General features: G+C 56.9%; 1 protein-coding gene across 2 annotated transcripts; it reads right to left on the bottom strand.

The window, feature by feature from the left end:
* Nucleotides 1-150: 150 nt before the first annotated feature.
* Nucleotides 151-19,365, bottom strand: LMNA (lamin A/C). 2 transcript variants are annotated; one of them, XM_032638682.1, is made up of 12 exons: nt 18,553-19,365; nt 6,981-7,137; nt 5,541-5,666; nt 5,110-5,280; nt 4,782-4,907; nt 4,009-4,229; nt 3,693-3,915; nt 3,156-3,263; nt 2,928-3,047; nt 2,407-2,496; nt 1,335-1,604; nt 151-1,058 (listed from the first exon to the last, which is right to left on the bottom strand). In XM_032638682.1, exons 1-12 carry the CDS (start codon nt 18,906-18,908, stop codon nt 1,032-1,034), a joined length of 1,995 nt encoding a protein of 664 aa, XP_032494573.1. In that variant the 5' UTR covers nt 18,909-19,365; the 3' UTR covers nt 151-1,031. The 2 variants fall into 2 exon arrangements, with proteins under 2 accessions (XP_032494573.1, XP_032494574.1); XM_032638683.1 differs by lacking the exons at nt 2,407-2,496; nt 2,928-3,047 and having other exon boundaries at nt 1,335-1,484; nt 3,165-3,263; nt 18,553-19,158.
* Nucleotides 19,366-27,794: the final 8,429 nt, after the last annotated feature.

The following is a 27,794-nucleotide window of genomic DNA, read 5'->3' as shown; positions in this document are numbered from 1 at the left end:
TGTCGCATCTCCCTTAGAGCAGGGGCAAGGCTGGGCGGCGTGAGGATGCGGTGACTGAGCGACATTTACGTGTGTGTGTGTGTGTGTCTGTCTGTCTGCCCCTCAGAACACACAGTGACACCCACCAACAAAGACAGACACCACAGCAGCCAGGGGTAGAAACAACTAGTGTATTGATTTGGGGAGGAGAGAAGGGGTGCAGATGGGAAATGGGAGGCAAGGGGCTCCTTAAGTGTTTGCCAAAATCCACTGCCACACACCCTCCACCCTTCCTCATCTTCCTCCTCTGTGGTGGGGCCCCAGCAGGCTCTCCCCCATTCTAGTCAGCCTCCCTCTCCCTCCTCCCCTACACCCACCTGACCTCGATCTCCAGTGACTGGGCACAGCCCACCCCTGGCTCTGAAGCTGGGTGACGGCAGGCTCATTCTAACCTTTCTTCACCCTCCTTCTACCTCCCACCTCATTCCCATCTCTTGTCTAAATAACATACAGAAAAAGCAAGCGCAGCTGGTACCTGGGAGAATCAAGTCATCCCGGGGCTGGGGACAGGGGGGAACTGGGGGCGGGGCAGGCGGAGGAGCCTCAGCCAGGTGTAGTGGAACGATGGGGGATGGCCCAGGGGCCTGGCGGAGAAGACTCCACACCTGCCTCTCAGGCACCATGTCACAGGGTCCCCAGGATGGGGGCAGCAGGCAGGGCAGAAAAGCAGAAACTAGGCTCTGTAAAAAGCATCCCTTTCCCTTGGCTCCCTCTTTGGTTTTAAGGCAGATACAGAGTTCCCCAGAAGCAGGGAAAAAAAGGGGGGGATTGAGATAGATGCGCTTTTGGTGGGGGCTTATGTTTTTCCTTCAGTATAAAACCACTGTAGAAAATAACTTCTCTTAGAAAAAAACAAAAACATAGAAGAAAAAACAAAGGGGTATTTTTCTTTGGCTTCAAGCCCCTTCCCAGGAGGGGCAGGGCAGGGGTGGGCACGAGGTGAGGAGGAAGCAGGAGGCCTCCGCCCCCATCCCTGCCTGGCAGGTCCCAGATTACATGATGCTGCAGTTCTGGGGGCTCTAAGAGAGAAGAGAGAAGGGGAGAGGTGTGAGCCGCAGCACCTGGCCCGTACCCTCCCTCCCTTACCCCCCGCCCCACCCCTGCCCTCCAATCTGGGGCTCAGACAGGAGGGGCAGGATGTGGGAGCGACCATCTAGGATCTTGGGCTTCGGGGAGGAGGCTCCCACTCCCCCGGGCTGCGGAAGAGAAGGCTCTCCCCCCACAGGGCCACCCTAACCCTCAGGGACCAGGGCCCCCGCTGCCTGTGGGGGTGTAGAGGCAGAGGGACAACTCACCTGGGTTCGGAGTCTGGAGTTGCCCAGGAGGTAGGAGCGGGTGACCAGGCTGTCCCCGAAGCTGCCACCCCCACTGCCCCCCACACCGCGGTAGCTGCGAGTGACTGCGACACTGGAGGCGGAGGAGCCAGAGGAGATGGATCCGCCCACCTGGGCTGCCGAGCTGCTGGCAGACGCCTTGTCTGCAGGCTGCCCGCACGTCCCGCACAGCACGGTGCGCGAGCGCAGGTTGTACTCGGCGGGGTCCCCCGAGCTGCTGCCGTGGGAGCCCTGAGGAGGGAGACAAGGCTCAGGCCTGACGGCGAGTCTGAGACTGACTGCTCAGGCCCAACACCCAGGCTCCGCGCTCCTGCAGGTTCCCAGTTGCCAGGTGGGAAGGTGGGGTTCTGCGCTCAAGTAACCTAACCTAACCTAACCTAACCTAACGGCGGGTGAGCGATAGGGCTTAGGGGGCCCGGGGCTGGGAAGGGAGGACACGAAAGGGGGCAGGGTCGTGAAGACTTGGGGATAGAAGACAGGGAATGGGAGTTGTGGCTTTGACTCTGTCCTAGCTACGCTGAGCTTAAGAGGGAAAGGAGAGAGAGTGGGCAAGCTTGTAGAGCAGCAGGCATGCAAAATTAGTTGGGAAGTGGCGCGGGTGAGAGAGACCGTTCTCCCAGGAAAAATGGGGGAGATGAGAGGCCATGCAGGTGACAGGAATGGGGAGGAGACAAGAAAGGAGATGCATGCGACAGAAATTGGGGGAGAGAGGCAGGGCTGGGTGCCCCACATCTGTCCTCCCATCCCTGTCCCAGGAGACAAATCCAGACCCTTGTCCACTGCTCCCATGGGAAGACTCCATGGCATCAGAAAGTTCCACTCCCTTCCTTACCAGAGTAGGGAACCCAGACACCTGGGTTCCCTGTTCAAGGTATAGGGAGGAGAGAGAAGAAAAGCCAGGGCAGCAAGTGAAGTTCCAAAACATTCTTTAATGAAAAGATTTTTGGGGCACGGGAAGGCCAGGGAGAGGCTGTCCCTAGGCCTGGCTGGGTGCCCCAGCGTGGGCTTGGCCTCAGCGGCGGCTGCCACTCACGTGGTGGTGATGGAGCAGGTCATCTCCATCCTCATCTTCGTCATCCTCAACCATAGTCACTGAGCGCACCAGCTTGCGCATGGCCACCTCCTGCCGGGGATACGAGAGCCCCAGGGGTTAGGGGCTCAGGGCCAGGGGAGGAGGTGTGCAGCATACCCAACCCAGTGACCACCTAAGAACCTTCGAGTGGCCTGCCCTTTGTCCAACCTGCTGCTTACTCTGTCCTCTGTGGTACTGGAGCTAAGGAACTTGTTTCTACCCCAGGGTGACACCGTCAAACTCTCTGGGTAGGAGCATCGTCTGCCTTAACAATCCTCACTGTCTAACCTCCACCCCTCCTGCTGCTGGGGGAGGCAGCTTTGGGTCTGTACACCGGGTAGAGAGTTTGGGGCCTGGGACTGCACAGGAGAGCTGGGAGAAAGTGGCCCTGAATTGGCCCCTTTGGGTTGGGGGCAGCTGGCTCCTACTTTGGCCGTCAGGGGAACTTTGTCCAGTGAGAGGCCAGCCTGCGGCATACTCACTTCCCCAGTGGAGTTGATGAGAGCCGTGCGCAGGCTGTTTCCACAGCCCCAGGTGTTCTGTGCCTTCCACACCAAGTCGGTAGGGGGGCTGTGGGTGGCCCCAGCTCCTGCAGCCCAGATCTGGGAGAGGGAGAATTAGAGAAGGGTGCTCACTCCAGCACTCCCATCCTCGGGCCAACCCATCCCCACCCGAGGCCACCCCAGAGTCCCAAACACCCTGCCACTCACCGTCACCACCTGACCAGCCTTCAGAGTGAACTTTGGCGGGAAGCGGTAGGTCAGTAGGGGATCATCTCCATTCTGGCGCTTGATCTGCCAGTTGCCCATGGACTGGTCCTGCCAGGGAGAGAAGGGGAAGGTTGGGGGAGGCTCGTTCAGGCTCTTGGGTCTATCTCACTCTATTCTGCCCCTCGCTGCCTTCCCCTCAAGGATAAATAATAGCTACATCTATGGGCTCTTATGCTGTGCCAAACATACTCAGTACTTTCATTTTCCCAAGAATTCAAAGGGTTAGGGACTATTATTATGCCCATTTTACAGATGAGGAAACCGATGCTCTGAGAGGTTAAATAAATTACCGAAGGTCTCGCTGCCACTGACGAGTCCCGGAGCCAGGACTGGAACCAGAGTGTGGAGGAAATAGCCACACTGCCCTGGTCTGCCTCTGATGGGAGGAACAGCCCTCCCCGCAAACTCCGTCCCTTCACTTTCCAGGTTTTCTCCCTAACCCGGATGCATTCTCTTAGACCCAACCTGGGGGACTACCTCATTTGACTTGTTGCGCAGGCGTACGAACTTGCCCTCCTCGTCCACCTCCTCCACGGCCACGCGCCCGCTGGTGCGAGCGTGCTGGGAGAAGCTGCTGCGGCTCTCTGTGGACTCCAGCTTGCGCTTTTTGGTGATGCTGCCCCCACTCTGTGTCTGGGACGAGTGGGAGGAGGCCCGGCCGCGGCTGCGCTGTGAGGTGGGGCTGGGGGAAAGGCGTAGCCTGCGGAGGGGAAGACAGGGTGGGGGGCCTAGTCAAGGCCGGTGGCAGGCCAGAGGCGGCCGCTAGCACCTCCCCGACTCCCGCACAGCCCACCTCTCCTCCTCGCCCTCCAGGAGCTTGCGGTAGGCGTGGATCTCCATGTCCAGGGCCAGCTTGATGTCCAGCAGCTCCTGGTACTCGTCCAACTGCTGTTGCATCCTTGCCCGCATTTCCGCCATCTCCCGCTCCTTGTCTGCCAGCAGCCGCCGGCTGGTGTCCCGCTCACGGGCCAGCGAGTCCTCCAGGTCCCTCAGCTTTGCTTCCTTGGCTGCCAGCTGGGTGACGGGGGGCAGGGGTCTGATGAGCTCCCAAGGGCCCCAAGTATGGAGACGTAAGGGGCAGGGGACACCCAGCTATCCTCCCCAGGATCTCCAGGCTCCCATCAGAGCCGTTTATGGCTCTAATGTGGCCTCGGCTGGCTGGTGACGACTGGGGAGGCCTTCTCAATATCCAACTGAAATCTCTTAATCTGAGGCTAGAACCGATTTCCTCTGCCACAAGTGGCACAGCCAGCTAGAAGAACATTGATGCTTTTAACACCTCACACTGGGTCTCCTGGCAGATCTATGAGTTAGGGAGGATAAGAATGATCTCCATATTCAAATAGGAATAAGGCTCTGAGAAGCGAAGGTCTTACAGGCGAGATAAGAGGTAGTCCTGGAACAGCAAACAGGTCATCTGACTCCAAATCCTAGGCTTCTTACTCAGCCTGTGGTCCTGGGGCATGTTCTGTCCACTATCCTCCCCTCCTCAGGACTTCCACTTGACATCCTGACATCCTGCCCAGACTATTGGCTGATGGGGGAGGGGCGGGGTGGGGGCATCACCTGCTTCTGGAGCTGGCTGAGCTGGGCAGAGAGGCTGTCGATGCGGACGCGGGACTGCTGCAGCTCCTCGTGGGCGGCCCCCATCAGGTTGCTGTTCCTCTCGGCTGACTGCCTGGCATTATCCAGCTGGAGGGGAGGACACAGGGTTAGGGCTGCAGCGACCAAAGGCAGGAGGGACCTCAGAAGGGCATCACTGCTGCAGCGTCAGGTGCCGGGTACCCTGAGCTCCTGCCACCATCCTCCCGATCTCCCACAGGACATCTCAGGGTGGGCGGGTGGAGGGTTGCTGGGGGCAGAGGCAGCAAGGGAGCCCCGGGATAATGAGCACCTTGGCAGAATAGGTCTTCTCCAGTTCCTTCTTGTACTGTTCCACCTGGTCCTCGTGCTGGGCCCGCAGCTCCTGCAGGGCATCCGCCAGCCGGCTCTCAAACTCACGCTGCTTCCCATTATCAATCTCCACCAGTCGCGTCTCATGGCGGCGCTTGGTCTCACGAAGCTCCTGGAAGGGTTGGACCCAGAAACCAAAATCAGAACTAGTCCTTCAAGGATGAAACCCAAGTTCCTGGCCCAGTCCTAACCCTGAATGGAGTCACTATAAAGCCCCACTTTAACCTGGGGGCTGGCCACCCCCCAACTCCCCATCCACTAGTACAAGGGAGTCAGGCAGGGAGCTCTGCACACAGCTGATCCCCCAGCCCCAGCTCTGACGTCTGTCACCACCCAGCCCTGGTCCTCTGGTCTGCAGGGCACAGTTCCCACCTCGCTGTAGATGTTCTTCTGGAAGTCCAGCTCCTCCTTCAGGGTCTGCAGCCTGTTCTCAGCATCTACCCGCCGCAGCATCTCATCCTGAAGTTGCTTCTTGGCCTCACTCAGGGCTGCCTCGAGCTGAGAGGAAGGGGGCAGAGGTCAGGGAGAGGGATCATAGGACATCAGAGCTGGAAGGAAGCTGAGAAGTGGGCTGCGTCCAGCACATCCCTTTATATGTGCAGAAACAGGTCTAGGGGAGTGAGAGCCTTGGATACCCATAGAGGTAATAATATATTTATTCCCTCACAGTAATGACTCTGGGTAGGTACTGTGCTAAGAAAAAAAAAGACAGTGCCTCCTTTCTCTGGCACAACACAGCAATTGCTATAAGGGAAGTATGTCCAGAATACAGAAGGAACATGACGGAAGGAACCAAAGTGTGCCTGGGGTGGTAGAGGGGGCTTCCGGGAAGGCCTCCAAGAGGCTGAGATCTGAAGGACAGGTGAGTGGGGCAGACAGGAGCCAAGTGCAAAGGCACAGAGGGAAGAAGGCACACATGTGCACTAGTCAGTACTGCTGAAGTCTGAAGGACAGGGCTCAGCGGGTAGAGTGACAGCAGAGGCGGCCAGACTGGAAGGCAGGGGTTTGATCACAGAGAGACGCGCCCTTATCTGCCACAAAACAATCCTCTAAACCTCAAGTAGGGGTGCACCTGTCTTAGATCTTCATCTTAGAAAGCACAAGCTGGGAAGTGAAGCTGGGAAGGGCTGGGGGCAGGAACTGGGAGGAGAATGGCCCAGCCTTGGTTTTCTTGTCAACATGCTGGCTTCTCCTGGTCTCTCCACGGTGTACCGTGGTGGCAGGGCCTGGGAGGGAAGACAGCCCAGGACAGAAGCTTGGTGACTGTCTCTAGTCCTGGTCCTGCTCTGAGCAGATGTGGCTGTGAGATTGGGAACAAGCCAGCTTCTTTGATTCTGTTCCTTAGCTTGTAACATGAGAGATTAGAGGCTAGAATACATAGCAAAGTGTTTTGAAAGTAAAGACCATCGTACACATGCTGAGCACTGAGAACATGCATCCATATGTGATCGACCATCAGCTCCCGATCAGGGCTCTGTGGACAGTCTACATCCTCTCCTGCCTCCCAGAGAGGTCATGGCTCTCTCTAGCAGGGTCAAACCGGGAGGGATCCAGGGCCAGGCACAATTCATTGCAAAGTTAAATGGAAATGGCTTGTGGATTCTTTTAAATTCACCGTGCTAGACACCATGGGCAGCAGAGGATGCAATATGGTCTGGATGGGTGCAACGATGGCAGGACATGGGAATGGCTCTGATGCCATGTGACAGGTCAGACTGGGCACCTCCTGAGGGGGCCTGGGGTGGATGAGTGAGTGTGCATTTGGCAGGGGAGGGGGGACAGGTGTCAGGTGGCATCACGGGCGGGCCTCACCTTGGCCACTTGCCCCCGCAGGTCATGCAGCTCGCCCTCCAGCGTGCGTTTCTCACTGAGAGCAGTGCTCAGTGCGGCCTCCTTGGAGTTGAGCAGAGCCTCCAGGTCCTTGAGCCGGGCCTGGGCAGCCATCAAGTCTCCCTCCTTCTTGGTATTGCTAAAGAAGCCAGGGAAGAGTGGGTTTAAGAGGAGGAGTCTGTGTTCCTAGAGAGAGCCAGGTCCCCCAGGGAGAGAGAGAAGTCAGGTTCTGGGAGGTCAGCTGTGGGGCCTGGCTCTGCTATCCTTCAAACTGCCAGGGGAGGGCATCCTTGACTTTGGTTTGTTTGCATCTGCCTGCTTCTGGGGCTGGACTCCCACTTCCCCCAAGGTCCCCAAAACCCCCTTCCTGCTTCTCCACCCTTCCCATGACTCAGTACTCAGGAACGTGCCTGGGGCCAAGGGCAAAGCTCGATCCCGTGAGATGAATGCTTTTCCCTCTCTCCCCTCCCATTCCTTCCCAAAGAGACAGAGCCACCTTTGTCTCCTGCCCCTTCCCACAGAGGGCCTTAACCTTCTCCCCCGACTCCACCCACCTTCCATTCAGCCAAGCCTCCTTCCCTGCGGGTACCCAGACAGCCAGGCTCCTAGGCCTTGGGTCTGTGTGTCCCTAACACTTATCAGTTTGAGACCCAAAGGTGTCTGTCACCTCCCCTAGTCCCTTTTACACACCGGGAACTGCTGGGAGGGAAAGTCTGGTTAAAGCTCAGGGAGACCTGGGATGAGGACGGCCAGGCATGGTACTGACCCTTCCCTTTCTCGGACCCAGTCTGGGTCCCCTGATCTGGGCAGAGCACAGGGGTTCCAGCCTCCCTCCCTCTGGGCCTCATCAGAGCCTGAGAATGCTGAGCCTGACACATCGACCACAGGCCTCAGCATCTGGCTCCAGATGCGACCCCCAGGCCTCCAGGTCCATCTGGGTTCCAGCCTTGAACCTCCCCACTCCTCAAACTGGGTAAAGCTTTAGCTAGAACCAACCAAACAGGGGTTGCCTCTGCCACCTCCCTTCCCTTTCTGGGCCGCTGATGATTTTTGCTGGAGAGTGACCTAGAGAAATAGAGGGATCCTATTTTCTTAAAGACCTCTGGGGAACCCAAGAACTTTTCAGTTGTAATGATCCCTTCAGCAATGCGTGGTGAGAGAAACCACTAGACCCAGGGAGTGGAAGGAAAGAGACAAGGGGCCTGGGCCCAGTTGCCATCTGCAACTCATCAGACTTCAAGCATGAACCCACCATGGCAGATGGAAAAAAGGAAAACCAAACGTGGGCAGGGGAAAAAAATTCTATCCTGGAAAGGAGAAAAGTGGCCCTGCCAACATTTTTCTCCTGCCACCAAAGCCCTCAGCTCCAGCAGACCCAACAATTCACTGTGAAGCAGGACGGAGAAGGCTAGACTGGAGGCAGCTCTGGAGGGAGGGCCCGAGACTGAGATGGTGTTCTCCTGCCACCAGCTTAGATTTCAAACAGGAGCTACCTCCCCTCCAACTGGGCTCCACTGGGAGGGGGGACAGAGCAACACCCAGACAGGCAAGGGAAGGACCCGAAGACCTGGGGGGAGCACCCCCAGCCTGCACACTTGCTCTGTCCAGGCCTCTGGCCACATCTCAGAACAAGCTGTTTAATGCAACAGTGTCTGTCTCCTGTGAAAAGAGGCCCTTCCAGATCTGGAGGATGTCTCCCCTCCTCCGTCTCAGCCAGAAAAGCTAAAAATAAAGTCAAAACCCAGCTCAGGTTTTGGCTGCCATCCGGCCCAGCCCCTGGCTGGGAGCATAGCCCCAACTTTCCATGACTTCAGAACTTTTCCGAAGCTGAGGCAGCTGCAGGGCGAGGAGGGAAAAAGAAGAAAAACTGCTGGTAAAGCGAAGCGACGCAGCAGACATAGATTCCGAGCCCCTTGGGCTGACTCCAAGGTTGGCAGGGACTTCCCAGCCAAGAGGCCTCTCTACCCTGCAGGCTAACGGCTGCAGCTGGCCATCCTGGGAGGCTCTCAGAATTTAGAGAACTAGAAGGAGCTGAGCATACGTTCAGCTTAATCCCCTCCTTGTACAGATGAGGAAACTGAGGCACAGAGGAGGAAGGTGAGTGACCCAGTGTCAAGCACAGCAAGCTGCTATGGGGACTGGGGTGGAGGTGGGGGTGGGGGTAGGTCACAGTCAATTCTGGCTGCTGATCAGGACTCCTCCCTCCTCCCTCTCCTCTCCCTCCTCCCCCTCCCCTCCCTCCTCCCCTTCCCCCCCCTCCTCCCCCTAAGCCACAGGTCTAGAGAGAGCAGAGAAGCCAGCAGGAGAAAGAGGGCTCCCAGATCCAGCCAGCCTGAGCTGGGAGAAGCAGGAAGGAGCGCCGCGATGCTTTCAGAAGGCATCTCAAGGGTGTCTCTTCCCTAGTCCCGCCTCCCTGGCCTCCTCAGACACCAGAAGAGGAACTTCAGAAGTTCTCCTTGGAAATACTTTTCCTGTGGCAGTGCAACGCAGCACTGACAGAGGAAAACAACGGAGCTGCTCGGTCCCTGTCCTCGGAGGCTCACACAGCCTGACAACTGCAGGATTTTGTCCTTCAGTATAACCTCTTCAGTTCCTTCTGCTCCCAAAGGTGGGGTGGTAGTAATACTAATATTAATACTGATACTCAGACTAATACTAATGATCATATAATGACAGCAAACACACCTAATTGCATACAAGACACTGCTCTAAATATTATAATATTAACTCACTTAATCTCCACAGCTTCCCTACTGAGATAGGTGCTAATACTACGTGAGTGAGGAAACAGGCACAGAGAGCTACGTCCAGGGTCCCTCCTGGGTCCTACAGCAAGTCGGGAGCAGAGCTGGAAATCACTGATGTACTGCTCCACCTCCCGTGCTCTAATGGCCTCCAGAGAAATTAAGGGGGTGATTTTCCTTCCCCTCCTGGAGGCTTTGATTAGCGCTTAAAAGACATGCGATGAAAGGACTAAGGCACACCCTGCAGGTGAGGGAAACCCCAAGCAAAGAGAGGGAAGCAAGGAAGAGTCTTTGTGGTTTTCTCAGCTGTGTTTGGGGAGCTCCCCTCTGTGGGGAAGCAGCTGCTGTCACCCATGGGCTCATGACTCAGACCTCAGGAGCTCTGTGGCCAGGGAGCCACAAGCACTCCCCAAGAGACCGCTGCTGGTGGCAGTACGGAAACCAGTGCCTCTCCAACCTCCTCCCCAGTCTTGCCTGACCACCAGGTCCAAATGCCATTTCTTCCCTAGTTGGGGTCTTCAGCCCTAGCAGGGACCCCAAGCAGACACTGGCCAGGCGTTCAGCCCCAGAGTGGTGCTGCTGCCCGTGCCTGAGTCCACTGGGGATTGGCGGTGGGAAAGCCGGGCACATGCTGACTGCTGCCCCACAGCTAGGGCAGGGAGGACTGGGCTGGCAGGGAGGAGAGGGTGAGGCAGGCAAGGGGAGCTGGAAGGGTGGGAACCAGGGGCTCCACAGGTGACTCATCCTCAAGCACACAATACTCTGGCAGGGGTCGGGAAATCCTCTGGTGCTCACAGGGGAGACCCTGGCTTTACCCACGTCCTGCCCCAGGCCCCGTGCCATGCCAGTGGGTTGCCGGCTTCTCCCTCCCATCCGCCAGGCTCCTCCCACACAGGAGTGGCTCCATCCCAGACGGCTCATGAGGCAAGAAGGGCTGGGCATCCTGTTTCTAACTCTTCCCACGTCTGGCATATCTGATCTCAGAAGGAGGGACGAGTGGGGTGGGGAGGGCAGGGGAGCAGAGAGGAAAAGAATAAAGTAGAAATGAGACCTGGGAGCTGGCGCGTGTGGCCCCAGGCTGGGGCTCTGTTACGCTGAGCCTGGCTGGTGGGATAGGGAAGCCAGGCTCCAGGGCCACTGCAGGCCAGGACTCTGGGGGCTGCCTGGGGCGGGGGGGGGGGGGGGGGGAGAAAGGCACGCAGCACGGCAAAGGGACTGAGGTGGGCACTGGGCCAGGCGCTGACCCGCCCGCTGAGTCACCCTCCTCAGCCCAGCTCAGATGCCAGATATGGAAGCCAGGGCCGGCCGCAGGCCTGTTTGGGCCCGCTTGCCGGGAGCAACTTGCTAGGCCCCGAGGGAGAAGCCCCCATTTCCTCCGCTGAGCTGAGGAAGAGACAAGGGGAGCAACGACAACGGGCTGGGGCTAAAAATAAGAAGTGGGAGGGGCAGATAGCCAAGGGGGCGGTGGAGGAGCCGGACCAGCCCAGCCGGGGCTCCCTCAGACCCGCCCCTGTCCACCCACTGGCCCCGCCCCAGCCTCACCGGCCCTCCGTGTTCCCCATCGCCGCGGGTCAGAGACGGGAGGAGGGGGAGGGGAGGCAGGCGCACAGAGGGCCCTTAACCACCCCCCCCCCCAGCGTCTCCTGCCTCACAGGAAAGGGAGCCCCCTGTGGCTGGGCAGGGCAGAGCAGGGCTGGGGGCAGAGCAGTGACTCCCAGCCCTCCTGGCTCGGCGAGAGTTCTCCCCTCTCTTCCCAGGGGTCTAGACCTCTGCCCAGGCTGACTCCCTGCCAGGTGATGGGGCGTCTCCAACGGCCACCCCAAGCCGGCCGCACGTTCCTCCTTTTGTTCCAGCAACTCCCCCCACTGAAATGTATCCTTCCCTCCCTCCACCTATCCAAATCCACGCCCCCACCTCTGTTTGAGCCCCGCCTCAGCCCAGCGCCTCCAGATCCAGTCCCAGCCCTCTCTCCTCTTCCAAGTGCGTTCAGCTGTCGTTTTATCTGCTGGTTTATTCTCTTTCCAGTAATAAGTGTGTCTCCGGGCTTTTTCTGTATGTCCCCAAATGCCCTGAGACTAGGAGGAGCTCAAGGCTTCTAGGGGGACCTCTTCCCGGACCAACTCCTGCCCTTTTACAGATAGGGAAACCGAGGCCTGGAGAAGAGCAGCCTCAGACCCTAAAACCCTGCCCACCCAGTCACCTGAGGACACTCACAACAGATGGAGACAGACACAGAAAATGGCATGACACACACAGAGGGTGCAGAAAGTAGACAGAGACACCCAGGGAGAGAGCCTGGAAGACACTTCGGCTTCTGCTCAATTGCTGGGAGCCACCCCAGTCTGAGAGTGATGACACAGAGACTTAGTGAAACAGCCCTCAAACATCAGCTACTCCCACAGCTGTGTGTGGAGCCATGAAGTTCGACGGTCCCCTACCCACAAAAGTAACCACTGCTTGGGTTCTTGGCTGGTCTGTGGGTCTGCCATCACTTTCAGGTATGGGTAGGACGTGGATAGGCTGGGACATCTGGTTCCCCACTCTGGCATTCAAGGCACCAGCCCTTTCTGGAAAGGAGACCTTGAAGAGAGGAACTGAGAGGGGCAGGTGCTTCAGGGACTTAGAAGCCCCTTGAGCCTCCCCCAAACGCCACCCTGTGAAGTTCTGAATGTCTTGCGCCTGGAAAGCACATGGTAGAGGTTGACCCCCAGTATGTGGGTGCATGGGCCTCCCCATACAGGCACATGCGCCCACAGCAGGCATGGCTCTGCTTCTGCACGCCTCCCTTGGGTGTGACACCTGCCACATATGCTCGGGGTCTGAGGGTCCTCAGGTCCCCTTCCAGAGCCACCAGGCTCCCAGCTGTCTTCGCCCCAGACAAAGCCAGGTCTAATTCCAAGTAGAGGGAGGGTTGGGATGGGGGAACTGGGGCTGAGAGGGGGACAGGGGGCCTGTTGACACGTTCAGACGCAACTCCAGCAGAGGCGCTGGGACTGGCAGGGGGCCAGGCCTGAGTCACAGCTGCTGGGTGTATCAACGTGGCATTGTGCAGGGGCAGGAGAGGCCTGCGGCCAGAGGCCAGGGTGCTGGGGTCCTGGACAACAGGCAGCGGGCTTCCTGACCAACCGCTCCCTCCAGGTCCCATGCCAAACTCCACTTTCCTTCTTCCTGGCCTGTTTCTCCAGAAATTATTCCTGTGTTGTCATAAAAATGCAGGGCTGAGGCCTGGGAACAGACCAAAAGAAGTGGGGGTATGGAGGGGAGACGGAAGGCCTGGGAAGAGGTAGGACGTCCTGGGGGTGGGAGAAAGGGAGGCCACTGGCCATAAGGTGGGACATTTAGGGGATCCCTACAAGAAGGTGACTTAGCAGTCCCTTCTTAGGACGTATTAACCCTCCGCCTGGTGGCTCATGGTTATTAACCCTGACAACAGCGGGAAGGGGGTGGGAGCCGCACCCCAAGATGAAGAGAGGAAGTGGGGGGAGGGCCGAGGAGTTCTGGTACCACTGCATTCCAACTCCAGCCTGGGAAGATGCAATGCTCTCTCCCAGCCAGCAGAGGGTGGCAGCGTTGGAGCTTCAGGAGGAGGAAGGGGGTGCCTTGGCAATCCCAAACAGCCCCCTCTCAACTGCCCAGGTCTGGGACCCTTGAAATTAAGGGTCTCTAACTCCCCTGAGCCAGTCCCTAAAGGGACTCCTGTGTTCTGCTCCCCTCCATCTGTCCCTCATGTGATTCAGGCCCTCATCCCTCTTGCTGCCACTGAACAAGAACACCCATCCTAGTTTTCAATAAAAGGCCATCCCTCTGCCTTTTCTTCTCTGACCGGACAAGTTCAGGGTCTCCCGTCCACTCTCTACTCTGCCCTCTACCGTGACTCAGCTCGTCTGCTGGGCCTGGGATTCCAGCCAGAATTATTCCTGGTTTCGACAGGCAGGATTCAAGCTTCCTCTCCCACAAACGGGCAGGGGGAGCTCCTGTCCCCCCACCCTGCCCCACCTCCTTGCCAAACTGTCCCCTTCCTTGAGAGATTGTTAAGGGCCAAGACTTCCTCACAGCCCAGCCTCAGGTTGCGGGTGCAGGAAGGATAGAAGGGGGGCAGTTCAAGGTCACCCCTGCACCTCCCTCTTATTCCGGGTTCATGCTGTCTAATCCTGGCCAGCACTAAGGTAACAGTCCTGCCTGCCCCAGAGCCTCCCTTCTTCCCCAACACAGATCCATGGGACTCTCCCTCTTCTGCATGATACAGCCTACATGACATGTCCTGAAGGGAGCCGCATTAAAAACATAGTGTCCTTTCCTACTAGCAGTAAAAACAAAGCATAAGCCAAGGATATGATGCCATAATAGTTAACCGTTTCTCACAAACTTTCTCTGAGAAAGAGAGGAGGGTGTTAGTACTTTTAATTCCAAGCTTGTGGGAAATATTTCTATTGTGAATAGCATTGGTTATTAATTGTATTCGATTTTCATACTTACAGCGTGGTATTTTAGAGGACTGTTTTCTCACTTTGTGGGTCATTGTACTACTCTGGAACCAGAGAGATCTCTGGAGACCTTCTGCTCTAACCCCTTTCTTTTATAGCTAGGGAAATCCAGAGATGGGGGGTGATTTGCTCAAGGTCACACAGCAATTTATCGGCAGGGCCAAGCCTAGAACTAAGGACACCAAGGGCCAGGGCTGTTTCCGCTACCTCCTGCTACCTGTCATTTTGTTGGTGGACCACCTTGCCTCTTGTTAAGCAGTAGGAGATGCTGCAACCTTCCCCAAAGAACCTCTTTCCTGCTATCTCCAAGAATATTCGAGCTTGGCCTGTGTCATCTTCAGTACACAGGGTGGGGCTCAGGGAGGTGAGGATAGAATGAACTGCCCTGGGCCTCTGAGCCAGACCTGGTCTTGCCTGCTGCAGCTGCTAGAGGTGGTCAGGGGCTGGGGAGGAGGCAGGCAAGGGAGGGGGAGCAGAGGGCACAGTTGGTAGGTAAAGGCATCTCCTACCAGTTGTCCCCACAGCTGTCCCTGCCTTCAGCCCTGACACTGAGCTACTGAATCACTGGGGGTGGGACTGGGAGTGGGGACAATGGGCACATCCCATGCAAGAGTAAGTCTCAGATTCCTGGAGGCCAGGGGATGTGCCGGCCGGGGGCATCAATCGTGGAAAGGCAATCAGGGGCCCTGGCAGGAATTACTGTCTTTCTTATTTCTCTTGAGCTCCTTAAGTACTTACTGCTCAGCCCCCAGGGTTAGCTGTACCTTCTTCTTTCCGTTTGAATAAGAATGTGGACTTCAGGGTGTGGGGTGGGGGAAGAGATGACACCAGGAGCTCCCTCAGGTGAGGACTGGGGCCCAGGTACCCTCGAAGGCCTCCATCCCTGTTATCCTTATGTATCTGCCAAAGGGCACAGCCTCCTGCAGATCCAGGTAGACAATTCCCATGACAAGTCCCAAGACAGTCTCAAGACAGGAATCACCAGCCTCCCTGAGCTCTGTCTCATGATCCATGGCCTGGCAGGGTCCTGGGTCTTTCCAGGTATGGGATGTGGCAAAGGCTATCGATCAAGTGTTAACAGGCCCTGCGGAACAGCAGAACATTAAGACAACACTGGTCCCAGAGCAGAATCTCCAGACTGCAGGAGTGCGCCTCAGTCATCCCAACCCGCCTTCCAGATCCTCCAGCCTGTCCCCTAAGCTAGAGAAGTACGGTTTAATGGTACGAGCACATAACTAAGAAGCAGAAGGCCTGTGCTCAAGTCCTGACCCGTCACTCCCCTGCTGTGTGACATGGCACAAGCCTCTACACTTCTCTGGCTTTTGCTTTTCTTATCCTGATGAGAGCTTGGATGAACCTGGGCCTGGCAGGTCCCTGCCTGTCCCAACCAGGGCCACAAAAGGTGGGCAATTCAGGAAGTCGTTGAGCACCCAGGCCTTGTCTGGGGAGGAAGAGACGCTTCTGCTTTGTGGGGCTGGGATCTCCCCACTTCTGACTCAGCCTTCCTCCACCAGTTCCGCATGGGAAGACACAGACCCTGGCACCATCCCGTAGCCCAAGCCCATAACTCTAGACCTCAACTCTAGAACTGCTTGTGCATACTGCCTGTCAGGAGTCCCGGTTCCAGACCACCACCAGAACCTTAGGAAGGAGGTAGAAAAGGATCCCAGGATGCAGTGGGGAGCGGGGAGCAGAAGATGCAGACATTCAGGCCCCCATCCCTCCCTTTAAGACATCTGCTGTCTCCACCCTGTCTCTTGTAAAGCCACAAGGGTGGGAGAGAGGAGGGCAGCATCTGAGTCATCCACCCAGCTGTCCTGCTTGGGGTGGGGCCTAGTTCCCAGCCTGGACCCCAGGCAGGCCTTCCCTGATGCTCTTAACCTCCTCATTCTTCCCGCACTTAGGTGTCCAAATCCCTGGGGCTCCAGAATTGACAGGATGTGTGTATGTGTTTGTGGGTGGGGGTAGTGTTTCTGCTTGCAGCCTGTAACCCAGCCTGATGAGAGGGTGCCCCAAACCCCTGGGTGTGGTCAAGATACCCAGGCTGGGCCAGGAATCCCCACAAGATCTTACAGACAGCTCTGCATCCCAACCCAAAGCCTGGCCCTGAACTCTGAGCTCTAACTAAACATTAAACCAGGCAACACCTTCTCCCTAGGCTTTAGTGGGAGGAGTTAGGACAATGCCTTTCTTCCTCTCCCAAATTCTTCATTCTACTCCACACCTCACCCTGAGCACAGCAGACGCAAAAGGGAGCAACAAATCCTTGCTCCTCCCACTGGGGACATAGAACAGGACAGAAACCCCAACCTGAGCCCTCCCATCAGCCTAGGATCCAGGTGTGCAAACCCACCCCCCCTTTTCCGGAAGTCCAGCCTCCCCAGCCAGGATGAGTGGGGGAGAGGAGAGGCAGGTGGCTAAATATAACAAGTACACACACCACCCCCGGCCCTGCCCCACATGCGTGCACACCCGCCTGGTGTCCCAGGCCCGACAGCTGCACCAGGAGGCAGAGGAGACAGACTGGCGTGGCTGGGTTAGCGAGAGACCATAGACTCCACTTGTTCTGTTCCCTGATCAATGCCTTCCCCAGAAAAAGATCTGCTAACAATGCCCTTCACAGGGATCTGCAAGGTAGTAGTTTGGTAGTTGCGTGGACTAGTTTAGAACGCTAATTCTCTGGGACTCCCCTTAGCTTGCCTCCTGTCTGTCCTGCTAACTAAGTTACTCCTATCACTAGTGGACAATGACAGGAGTGATCCCTTTCAACAGAAATAAAGTCAACCTGAGTTCCCTGGTGGCCTTGCGGTTAGGATTCTGGGCTTTCACTGCCATGGCCCGGGTTCGATCCCTGGTCTGGCCGGAGAACTGAGATCCCCACAAGCCACAGCCAGAGTGGGGGGCGGCAGGCAAGTCACCCTGCCTCTCCACACAATTTCAATTTCCATCTAATCTTCACAAGGGGATGATGGATCTGCCACACCCACCATGCCTGGGGCTAGGGGCTCACGAAGGGGTATAAAGAGCACAGAATACACAGAGGTTCTGAGAAGAGCATGAGTCTGGAGAAGATGATGCCAAGGAAAAGAAGGAAAGTCAAACCATACCCCACCCCAACCAGGGATCTCCAAGCACCTTTAGTGCTCTTTGGCTGAGGTCTTCATAGAAAACAAATTCTTGGGGAGCTGAAGATGGCCTAAACTTCCCAGCTCCAAAGGCCTTTTTAGAAAAGAGGGAGGAGCCAAGTAGGGTGCGGTAGAGTGGGGCAGGGATGGGTAAGGTAGGAGTGGCCTGAAGCTTCCAACGGCTGGATTTCAAAAATGTCACTATATTCTGGTAGTTGAACAAGGCAAAGAACAACAACAAAAAGTCAGCGGCTGCGAGGACTGGGCCAGAGCAAAGGCTGCTCAGCTTGGCTGGGAAAATGAAAGCGGTTCACCCCAAGGAGGGAGGCAGGGAGCGACAAGCCCCCAACCCTCGAAGACTCCAGGCAGAGGGTGAGGGTGGGATGGGGGAAGGTGGGGAAGCGGGGAGGCAGACCTGGGCATAGCACAACTTCCTGAGCTGGGAGCCTCTGCCCTCTGTCTCCCTCCCTCCCTTGCATTCCTGGGCCAAGCAGGCCAAGGGCTGTGAGAGCTGTGGGGAAGCCGCTCTCCTGGAGCTCTTTGGTTGGCCTGTCAGAGTCCAGGGAAGGTCTCAGGTAGGGAGTGAAGGAGAGCTTCCCAACTCTTAGAGAGAACCTGGGTAAGGGTTGTGCTGAGGGGGCCATCACCATGCCCCTGCAGGGGAAAAAGGGGGTCACCCTGCTTTGGTGACCTCTCTCCAGCACCACTGGACATCTGCCAGGTTGGGAGCTCTGTCTTAGTGGGTGTCATGTGTTCAGAGCCAGGCTGGGCAAAGTTGGCACAGTGCCAAGCCTGCCAAGAAAGTTCTAACAGGAGCCTTTCACCCACTCCAAAGTGTCCTGGGTGCCCAGATTTCTTAGACCTGGCGGAGCCAGTTCCGCTTTGCCCAAGACTCTCCCCCAGGCCCCAAATGACTGGCAAATCCCACCCTGACAGAATGTGGACCTGCCACCAGCCCCTACTTGGTCCTGCTGCCCGCGCCGTTACCTTATATATTCCACCCTCTCCCAGAGACCCCTCCCTTCTCTGTCCTGTCTTGACAATTTCCCTTGGCACTGCCAGTCACCCGCTGGGGGCGGTTCCGGTGAGGGAGGAGACTATAACGCAAAGTTATCAGCCGTCTGGAGCTCGGCAAGGGCGACAGTCGGCTCGCCCTCTCTGCACCTCTCCCGGCCCCACGCCGCCACCTGGGCGCACTCACCGTGCCTTGAGGTCCTTGAACTCCTCGCGCACTTTGCTCAGCTCCAGCTGCAGGCGGGCGCGCTCCTTGGCCACCGAGTCGAGGGTCTTGCGGGCATCCCCGAGCTCTGCCTCGTAGGCGGCCTTGATGCCGGACACCTCGCGGCTGACCACCTCCTCGGACTCGGTGATGCGAAGGCGCAGACCTGCGTTCTCCGTCTCCAGCGAGCGCACACGGTCGATGTAGACCGCCAAGCGGTCATTGAGCTCCTGCAGGTCCTCCTTCTCCTGCAGCCGGGTGATGCGGGTGGGCGACAGCGGGGTGGAGCTGCCCTGCGCCCCACCGCGGGTGGCGCGCCGCTGGGACGGGGTCTCCATGGCCGGCAGGGTGGCAACGCTGCCCGCGGGGCAGAGGTCCCGGTAAGGGCAAGCGGCTCTGGCCGAAGGACAGAGACTGCTCGGGGTGGGAGCTCGCCGGCCGGCTGGCTGGCTCTCGTCTGGCTCCTGGCAGGCGTGGGGATCTGGGCCGGGCGCTGTCGGACCTCGGGATCTGGGTTGGCCGGTATGGATGCGGCGCTCCCGCGAACACTCTGAGTCACCGGCGCCCGAGCAAAGGCTCTAATAGGTCTAGGGAATTGGAGGAGGGGCCACTGCTCTTAAAGGGGCCGTCTCATACCCACGGGGGGTTGGGGGGGCGGGAGGGGTGAGGAGGGGAGAGGACCACCCGGCGGTGGTGGCGGAGTAGGGCTCCACCCTCTCTCGCGCACCCCGCGCGTGCCCGAGGCTTAGCTGAAGCTCGCGTCTAGGTCCCTGCCTGCTCAGCGCTCCAAGCTGCAAGCTTGCCCCCACTGCCTCAGGCCTTTGGGGGTAGAGGGCAGAGCCAAGGGGTGAGGGTGGGTGGGCAAAGGGCGGGGAAGAGAGGGAAAGTGGGTGTAAAGCAAGGAAGGGTGCCAGGCAGGCAGATAAAGTAGGGGGAGGGCTAAGGCTGGTGCCCATCAGGGTGACTCACTCTTCTTCCACCACTGGCTCCCCCTTTCCTCCCCATAGTGATAGTGAGTCACCCCTACCCCGCCCGCCCCCCTACATGTGGGCAGTCCATTCAAAGTTGCATCTCAGGATGCCAGGGTGAGGTGGGGAGGAATGCCTGGGTTCCCTGGGGTGGTTGGAGGGAGGGCTGCAGCAAAGTTCTGGATCCTGAGTGCCTTTTACACCCTCAAACTTGGGGTGGGGACCAGGAGTTTGGAGTTGCTCTTTTCCTATCTTCTGCCCCAATTTAACCTGCCTTCAAAACCAACCATTGGGTCTTAGACCCAAGGAACAAGCCACAGGCCCCAGAGAAGGCCAAGAATTGGACCCAGGCACTGCCCATCTCCTGCCCCTTTCCTTTGGATTCAAGCAATTGGAAAAAAAGTCTGCCTTGGGTTCCTCCCCCTTCAGTCCCTTTCTACTCCTCACCCCACCCCACCAACTCCAGGACTGTACTTCTTTTTTTTTCCAGGACTGTACTTCTTTTAATGGATAATTTAAAACAGATACCAGAGCTGTACATGCATTCATCACATTGCCAGGACACCAGGTCCCAGATTTTTGTGGTTCCCAGAGGGGCCTGAAAGGGGGAGCAGGGCTGGGGGCTGGACAGCCAATGTTGGGTCTCTATCCCGGTTTCAGCCAGAGAAGGGGCGGTGGGAGGTAGGGACAGCAAAGACTCCCACAACCTTGCTGGCTGCAGGGCCAGCACTGCACTTATCTCTACACTCCTCTCTGGCCAGGTCTGCTTTGCCACTGGCTCTGGGGAGGGGCCAGGCCTTCTCACAAAACAGGATCACCCAAGTCCCCAGGCTTCCCCACCCCAGGCTCTGGGGCTTCCATTCCCCAGGACTCACCAAAGACCCCTTTAATCAGCCTTCTACTCCCCTCCCCTTATCCTGGCCCTGGCCCCACCAACCATCTCATCCTAAGAGGTGGCGGTGGCTGAGGCTCCAGAACCCACGTGCTTTCCTGCCCTGCCCCTGTGGCCTCCACAGCTTATTCTCTGATGAGCAACGGGGGAAATTAAATTATGTTGCTGACTCCTACAGCTCCAGGATATCAGGATGCGCAAGAGAAACAGAGCTGGACAGGTCCTCTGTTCTGGGTTCTGGAGCTGGCTTCAGAGGGACAAGGGGCTGGAGTGGGATTAAGGCAGGGACTCTTGAGTATTCAGGGAGAGGAACCGGGAAGGGGATGCTTAGGTTCCCATCTCTAGGGGGGTGACTGGCAGTGTGGTGAGTATCCAGGATGCACCCAGTTAAGGGACTCAGGACATGGCTTCCCCTCCTTGCAGCCCTCTCCCCCAGGGCATGGCACTCACCTTCAGCTTCCCAGACAAAACAAAAAGCCTTGTTCTGTTTCTCCCTCTTGTGCTCTCCAAACCAAAAGCAGAGGCGGGGTGGGTGTGCCAATGAAACGTGCGGGACACTGGCTGTTCCCACTGCCTTAGCCCCCACTCCACTGAGCGTCCCCCCGACCCCCTCCCCTCAGTCCCTGCCTGGCCTGGCTTCCCCTCCAGGCTGGGGAAGCAAAACCACACTTAACCCTTCCTAGCCCAGACCTCCCCATCTTTGGAGAAAAGAGGCAGGAGAAAGAAGAGGGGGAACTAACCCTAAATTTCACTCTAGGTCCTTTCCAAAGGGTCCCCCCACCTTACCACCACCACAATGGCCTCAATCCTCAACGTGAACTTCGAAGGGACTTTATGTTGAATATTCAGTCCTAACTCTGAATCCCAAATGTCATCATCTGCTCTCTTGCTGCCAGGTGTAGATCACCAGTCCCAGAAGAAGCAGGAGAAAGCAGGGAAGGCCAGGTCCAGAGGAGTGGAGCCTGCTGGGGGTGAGGGCTGGGGGGAGTTGTGACTGGGTGGAGACGTGACTGGGTGGAGACCAGGTTCCAATCTTATCTCCCACTTGCTATGCGATGACAGGTCTGCTACTGAATTCTCTGGGCCTCGGTTCCCTCATCTGTAACATGGGTAGTGTGGCTACCAGAGACATGGGGGTTGAGCTACTATGTTTGCTCTCAAGGGAGTTGCCCACTTGTAGGGAAAACAGAGGGAAAGGCAAAACCAAGCACAAGTGGTTAAAGAGCAGCATAGAACCCTTAACTGGATAATGAATTCCAAATGGATCCCAGAAGCTGGGAGCTGGAACGTTAATAAGTGATATCAGAATATAGTTGTTGAGTCCAAGGGGTGGTTTGGGCAGTGGAGGAGCACTTGTCTTGAAGACCAATGACCTTGGAGGGGGACCCTCCTCTGGTCCCATAGCATCCTGGGCCTTCCTCTGACCCTGCCTCCCAAAAGTGCTGTGAGGGACAGGAGGGACCAAATCTTGGCCATCTGTGTCCCTAACATTTGGCCCAGAGCCTGGCATACAGGAGGTGTTCAGTGTTTCTTAAATGAACAAGTGCATCTGGTCCTGCCACTTTTTCAGGTGACTGACTTTGGGCAAGTTATTTCTTTTCTTTCAGCCTCAGTTTCCCCACTGCAGCATGGGGATGCTGCAATGATTAAGTAACATGCATTTAAAGGGAGGCTCCTTGGAGGAGGTAGATTTCGGGCTTTACAGAAGTGCCTTATACATAGATAGTGAATTCACTCATCCAACAAACATTTATTGAACACCTACTGTGTGCCAGGCACTGAGCTAGACACTGGGAGACAGCAGTGAATAAAACAGACAAAAATCCCTACCTTCATGGAGCTGACATCCTAGTGGGGGGAGATGGTCCATAAATAAAAGACAAAATTATAGTTTGTTAGAAGGTGGTTAAGTGCTATGAAAATAAAATATAAAGTGGGATAATGCTCAACCCACTGGGTAACTTACACTTTGACGCTCTTTATAGTTGCGTGTTTTCACATACATTCTCAATTTCGTTCCACAAAACCACCTTATGGGCTGGAGATTATTTCCCTGTTTCACAGCTGAGGCTGACTTTCCCAAAACTAAACAGTAATAGGCCAAGCTCAGAACTTGGACCAGGCAGCCAGGTCCAGGACTTCACTTAGGCCACTTTGGCAGGACTGTGGGAGGAGCAGGGGTGGACTGGCGCAGGGAGGAAGTCCGTGTAGAGGTGCTGAAGCGGGAAAGAGCTGAGCAGGGTGCACAGCTGAGCTGAGCAGGGAGACACTAGAGGCGAGGCAGGAAAGTGTGGGAGGAAAGTCAGGACCAGGACCAGAGAAGGGGGAGATGGAGGCAGCCGCCTGGTTCAGGGATGGGGCCTGCAAGAGAGGATTTTTGCTGCTTGATAAGCCTGGGGTCAAGAAGGAGAGAGGGGGACTTCCCTGGAGGTACAGTGGTTAAGACTCCACACTTCCAATGCAGGTGGCCCAGGTTCGATCCCTGATCAAGGAACTAGGTCCTGCATGCCGCGACTAAAAGAGCCCGCATGCCGCAACTAAAGATCCTCCACGCAGCAACGAAGATCCCACGTGCCGCAACTACGACCCGGCACAGCCAAATAAATAAATAATTTTTTTTTTTTTTAAGTCTTCAGATAGTGCCAATGTCCCTTGTGGGGCAAAATCACCTCCAGTTGAGAACCACTTATCTAAGGTCATATGGTAAGTAGCAGAACTGGGATTGTAATACAGGTGTAATACAGGTGGACCTGACTCTGAAAGCCAAGCACTTACCCACCAGGTTATAATCCTGGACAGGTAGGAGTGAGAGAGAGGAGGATTCAAATGGGTCCTAGGCCACTGGGGAGACAGTTATATTCCCCCATAGGGGAGGGAAGAGGTAACTCTTTGGAGGAGGGTCTAGGGAGTGGGGGCTGATTTGGAGAGTCAAGGCCATGGTTTGAGGATCCCTTTATAGTGAGTTCTTGAGGGAGGGTCCCTGTCTTATTCATTCTTTGATCACAGGGTCTGGTACTAAACACCTGTTGAACTGCTGAGTCACTTGTGCACAGGTGATTATTATAACCTTGAGAGTGGAAGGACTTGCCTGTTCTTTAAGTGGCTGCCATGTACCAGGCACTGGGCTAGGGGCCGTGTGTGGGTGATCCCACTTAATCTTCACCTTAGCCTTATGAGGGAGGTATTATTATCTGCATTTTATCAATATATACCAAAACCCCAAAACTCCGAGAGGTTGACTAATTGACCTAAGGTAGCCCAGCTGACTAGACTGCCTTCTTCCTACCCAGACTCAGCTAGATGGAATGATGCAGGTTCAGGGCAATTAGCTTAGCTTAGTTCAGCCAGGAAGGCCCTTAGAAGGGGAGCATGTGTTTGACAGCCGTTTGGAAAGACAGAGAACCCCTCATTCGAATGAAATCTCACCCCAAAAGCCCAAGATACTAAATGACAGAGGCAGAGCCTCTCTAGTAGGGAGATTTGGGGACTCCTGCCTGATGATCCCTTGCGCCTCTCCCGAGAGGCCCCCAGGGCTCTGGGGAATAAGCCCCTCTCTTTACAAGTGGCTTCTAAGGCCAGAGGAGGAAAGATTTGCCCAAGGTCACTCAGAACCCCCGAAATAGCACTCTGACCCCAACGCATGCTATCACAGGAGACAGGACAGCACCCCGGACCTATCTGAGGGGCTAATCCGCCTCAAGAGACCGGCATGAACGTCACTGTGACGTAGGGGTGCTGGCTGCTGAGCCAGAGCACGGTTCTTTTCCTTCAGGGCTCCGGCCTGGCCAGAAGGGGCTGCAGGATAATGGACAGAGAACTAACCCTTTACACCTCATACCTGGCTGGGCAGGTCTCCCAGGTGTGATCCTTTCACAATTAAGATTACTACCCTAACCCTCGCCAACCTCTTAGAGATGCAAAAAGCAAACACCATTACCCCCAAGGTTGAGGCTTGGGCAGGTTAACTGATTTGCTCAAGGCCACACAGCAGACAGGTGTCAGAAGCAGGCCCCAAACCTCAGGTGTCTGCCTCCAGGTTGACTACATCCCACCTCTCTTCAGCCCAAGCCCCGAGGAGACCAATCCAACAGCAAAATCCGGAGAGTCTGCTGGGGAGGTCCTGCCCAACATTCCAAACCCCATCCCCCTCCCAACTGGGCCAAGAGAGCCGCCCCACCTTGTGAGCCTCAGGTTTCCGGAACTGTCACAGTACACACCGCAGTACACAATACTGCCACAGTACACACCAGATTAGGGCGCAAAGAGGAATTCGGCAGTGACATCTTCCTTTCTCCTCTCCATCCCCCAGCTATGGCCCCTCCCCACCTGGTGAGGGTGGGGGAGGGGAGGTAGGAGTGAGAAGGGGCGGGGCACCGGAGACATGGGTGGAGCCATGTGGAGCGGCAGATCAGTTGGGGCGGTAGTGTGACTCGGGCTCCGACTGGGTTGTTCTTCCCTCCCCGCCCCGCCCCGGCCCGGAGGCGTGCAGTGCTGACGGCTAGTGCTGACGCAGGCGCCTGCGTGTGGGCGGCTGCCTGTGAGTCTGTGTGTCTCTGTGTGTGTGTGTGTGTGTGTGTGTGTGTGTGTGGTTGCTGGGGCCTCCCGGGTCTCCTAAATGGGGGTTTCCTCTCCCTGTTGCCAAGGAAACAAACAGAAGCTCCACAACTCCAGGACTGGGGCTGGAGAAAAGGGGCCGCAAGCCCTGCACACCCGTACACTTGCAGAAAGTGAGGTAGAAAAGGATTCCCCGTCCCCCTCCCCTCATCCACGTAGGGACCAAACGTTAACAAATGTGGAGCCTGAAACTGGAGTGGCCACCCGTCCTGTTTGCAGAGCACTGAGGAGTTTCCTAAGACAAGGGACAAGGGACTTGCGGTGCTCAAACCGGGACAATTCCTGGCAAACTAGACAATCGGTCTCCCTGAGTGTTCATCCAATTTTTGTGAGGAGGCTTTATTTTTACAATATGAGAATATTTTTACAGATTTTACACAGAAATATGACCACGTGCAAACATGGGCAGACTCCTCTGAGGGTCCCGGAAAGGCTGGGAAGGCTCCCCGGCCTGCAACTGAGGGTCCCTGAGCTTCACCTTTGTTACCTTCACCATAAATCCCCCCTGAGGCTCCAGCCCCTGCCACTCCTAAGCTCCTTAGGGCCCGCTTTGAAGACTACCCCCCAACACCCCTCCCCGCCCCCCGCCCCGCCCCGGCCCTCACACCAGGGGGGTCAACTGGGAAAGTGAACTCTTAAAAGGAGAATGGTGGTTAATCTGCAAGAGATTTCCTGATGGGTGGATGGAGCAAAGGGTGCTTTCTGGAGAAGTGGCTGGGACTGCCAGGTGGGGCAGGTGGATGGGCAGCATCTCTGCCAAGATCAGGAGCTCCTGGAGGGAGGCCCATGGGATGGGGAGGGACTGCCTTGGGCCAGTGCTTCATCATTCATTGCCTAGAAGCCAGAACTTCAGAGCTGGGAGGAGTTAGGACATCATGCAGACCAACCCCCCTCATTTCTAGACCTGCTTTGGTCCAACTTCCCAGATTCCCCCTTCCCACTATCCCTAAGCCACCCACAGGTCTGCCCCAGAGTAGCACCCCATTTGCCCTCTTTGTCCAGTAAATCCAAAGCTCACAGGGCACCCTGAGAGCCCACCTCACTTTGGCCATCGACCCCTGAGGGGCTCTTCATCACAGTGATAGGTGATGGGGAAACCACTGCAGCAGGGGTGGGCAGCAGGGGACTGGCTGGGAGGGACAGGATGCATGGGCTGAGGCTGGTGTGCTCTCAGGCTGCCCAGGGAGGGGCCAAGGGGGCATCTGTTTCCTCTTGGCCAGGATTCCCTCCATGCCACCCCCAGAGGAGGTGAAAATGGCGCTGGCTTCCTGAAGCCGAGCTGCCTGGCCTGGGAACGGAGGACGGACAGGGTGTCCATCAAAACATCCCGCATTCCCTCTCCTCCCTCTGCCTGGAGCTTCGGGGAGCTCAGATAAGGTTTAGGGGTGGGGGCATATTTTTTGTTAGAGCAGAGGAGGTTAGGTCCTGGGACTCAGTGAACACCAGCGATGTACCAGATGCGATAGCCAGGCTGGGCTCCAAGTGGAGTGTGGTGGGGTAGAGGCAAGGGACTTGTCTGGCTCAGAGGTGGGGCCTCACTTTAGTGGACCAGCGGTGGAGGATGGGCCAGAGAGATCTGAGCACAGAGGGTAAGTGGGGATGGGGGAGAGATAAGAGTGGGCAGAGGAAGAAGTCTACCGTGAGGGAGGAAGAACTGAGCTTTGAGGTGTGGGGGAGATCACATCTGGAGTCCAGGTCAGGGGGCCCAGGAGGAGTGGAGAGCTGGGCAGAGGGGAGGCCCAGGAACTGAGGAGAGGGGCAGCTGCCCGGGCTGACGCCAGCTCTCCAGCCACAGATCCTGGTGGGGCAAATATTTACCTAGCAACAGTTGCTAAGCAGGGAGGAAGGAGGAGGGAAGCCAGTAGCTAGAGGGCCTTCCAGGCTCCTCCCGTCCCTCACAAAAGACAACTTAGAGAGGGTGAGCCATACAGTTCCCCTCAGCCCTCCACCCACTCCACACAGGCTCGGCTATATCCCTCCATGCACACATTTCTTGGAGTCACCTCTACCAAAGTCCCCCCCGCCCCAGCCCCACGCTGGTAACAGGACAGAGGGCTGGGCTAGAGGCAACTTAATCCCTGGGCTGCCAGCCTTCCCCTTCCCCTAGGACAGCTCTGGGGGCTCGAACCTTGCAAAATTCCCTTTCCCAATCTGTTGTTCAGTGGGGGCTGGAGAAGGAGGTGGTCCAAGCAGTCAGGATACAGTGAGGGAGGGGATGCTGAAGGATGGGGTCAAGATGTCCAGGGAGTGGAGGCTGGAAGAGAGGATGAGGACGCTGAAAGGAGGGGAAGGAGTGACTCCCTTAGAGGCTGTGAAAGGGCAGGCAAGGAAGGCTGATGGATCCAGAGAAGAGAGGTTCTCAGGGGTCCTTCCTGATCTGGTGCCTGGGCAGAGGAGGGGGAGGGACAAAGGAGGGGAGGGTGTACTCAAATGGAGCCAGATGTGGCCCATGTGACATGGGCTGTCGCTGGCATGGGCACAGTGGGGGCAGGACATACAACTGCCGCCAGGAAGTATTAGTCAGAAGCTGGGAGGGGCAGGGGAGACGGACAGCTAGGCCAGGACCCCTGAAGCAGCGGATGGGAGCTTTGGGGGAGGGTAAAAGGGCTCCGGGCCTGCAAGAAGGGATTGAGATGACCTCCCCACCACCCTTAAGGTCCCCATCCATTTCCCTGGCTGAGCCTCGGTTTCCATATGCAAAATGGACATCCTGACACCCCTTCCCAGGGCAGAAGATGTGCCCAGGGCCC

This window comes from Phocoena sinus, chromosome 1 (assembly GCF_008692025.1).
Source record: "Phocoena sinus isolate mPhoSin1 chromosome 1, mPhoSin1.pri, whole genome shotgun sequence".
Taxonomy (NCBI): domain Eukaryota; kingdom Metazoa; phylum Chordata; class Mammalia; order Artiodactyla; family Phocoenidae; genus Phocoena; species Phocoena sinus.
Note: the sequence above shows the minus strand (reverse complement) of the source record. Positions and strands in the feature narration are given on the sequence as shown.

Excerpts from the sequence above, each read along its gene's own strand:
- LMNA (XM_032638682.1), bottom strand. The coding sequence starts at position 18,908 with ATGGAGACCCCGTCCCAGCGGCGCGCCACCCGCGGTGGGGCGCAGGGC. Across the intron at positions 7,138-18,552 it reads TTCAAGGACCTCAAGGCACG|CAATACCAAGAAGGAGGGAG; the intron begins GTGAGTGCGCCC and ends TGGCTTCTTTAG. Across the intron at positions 5,281-5,540 it reads AGAAGAACATCTACAGCGAG|GAGCTTCGTGAGACCAAGCG; the intron begins GTGGGAACTGTG and ends CAACCCTTCCAG.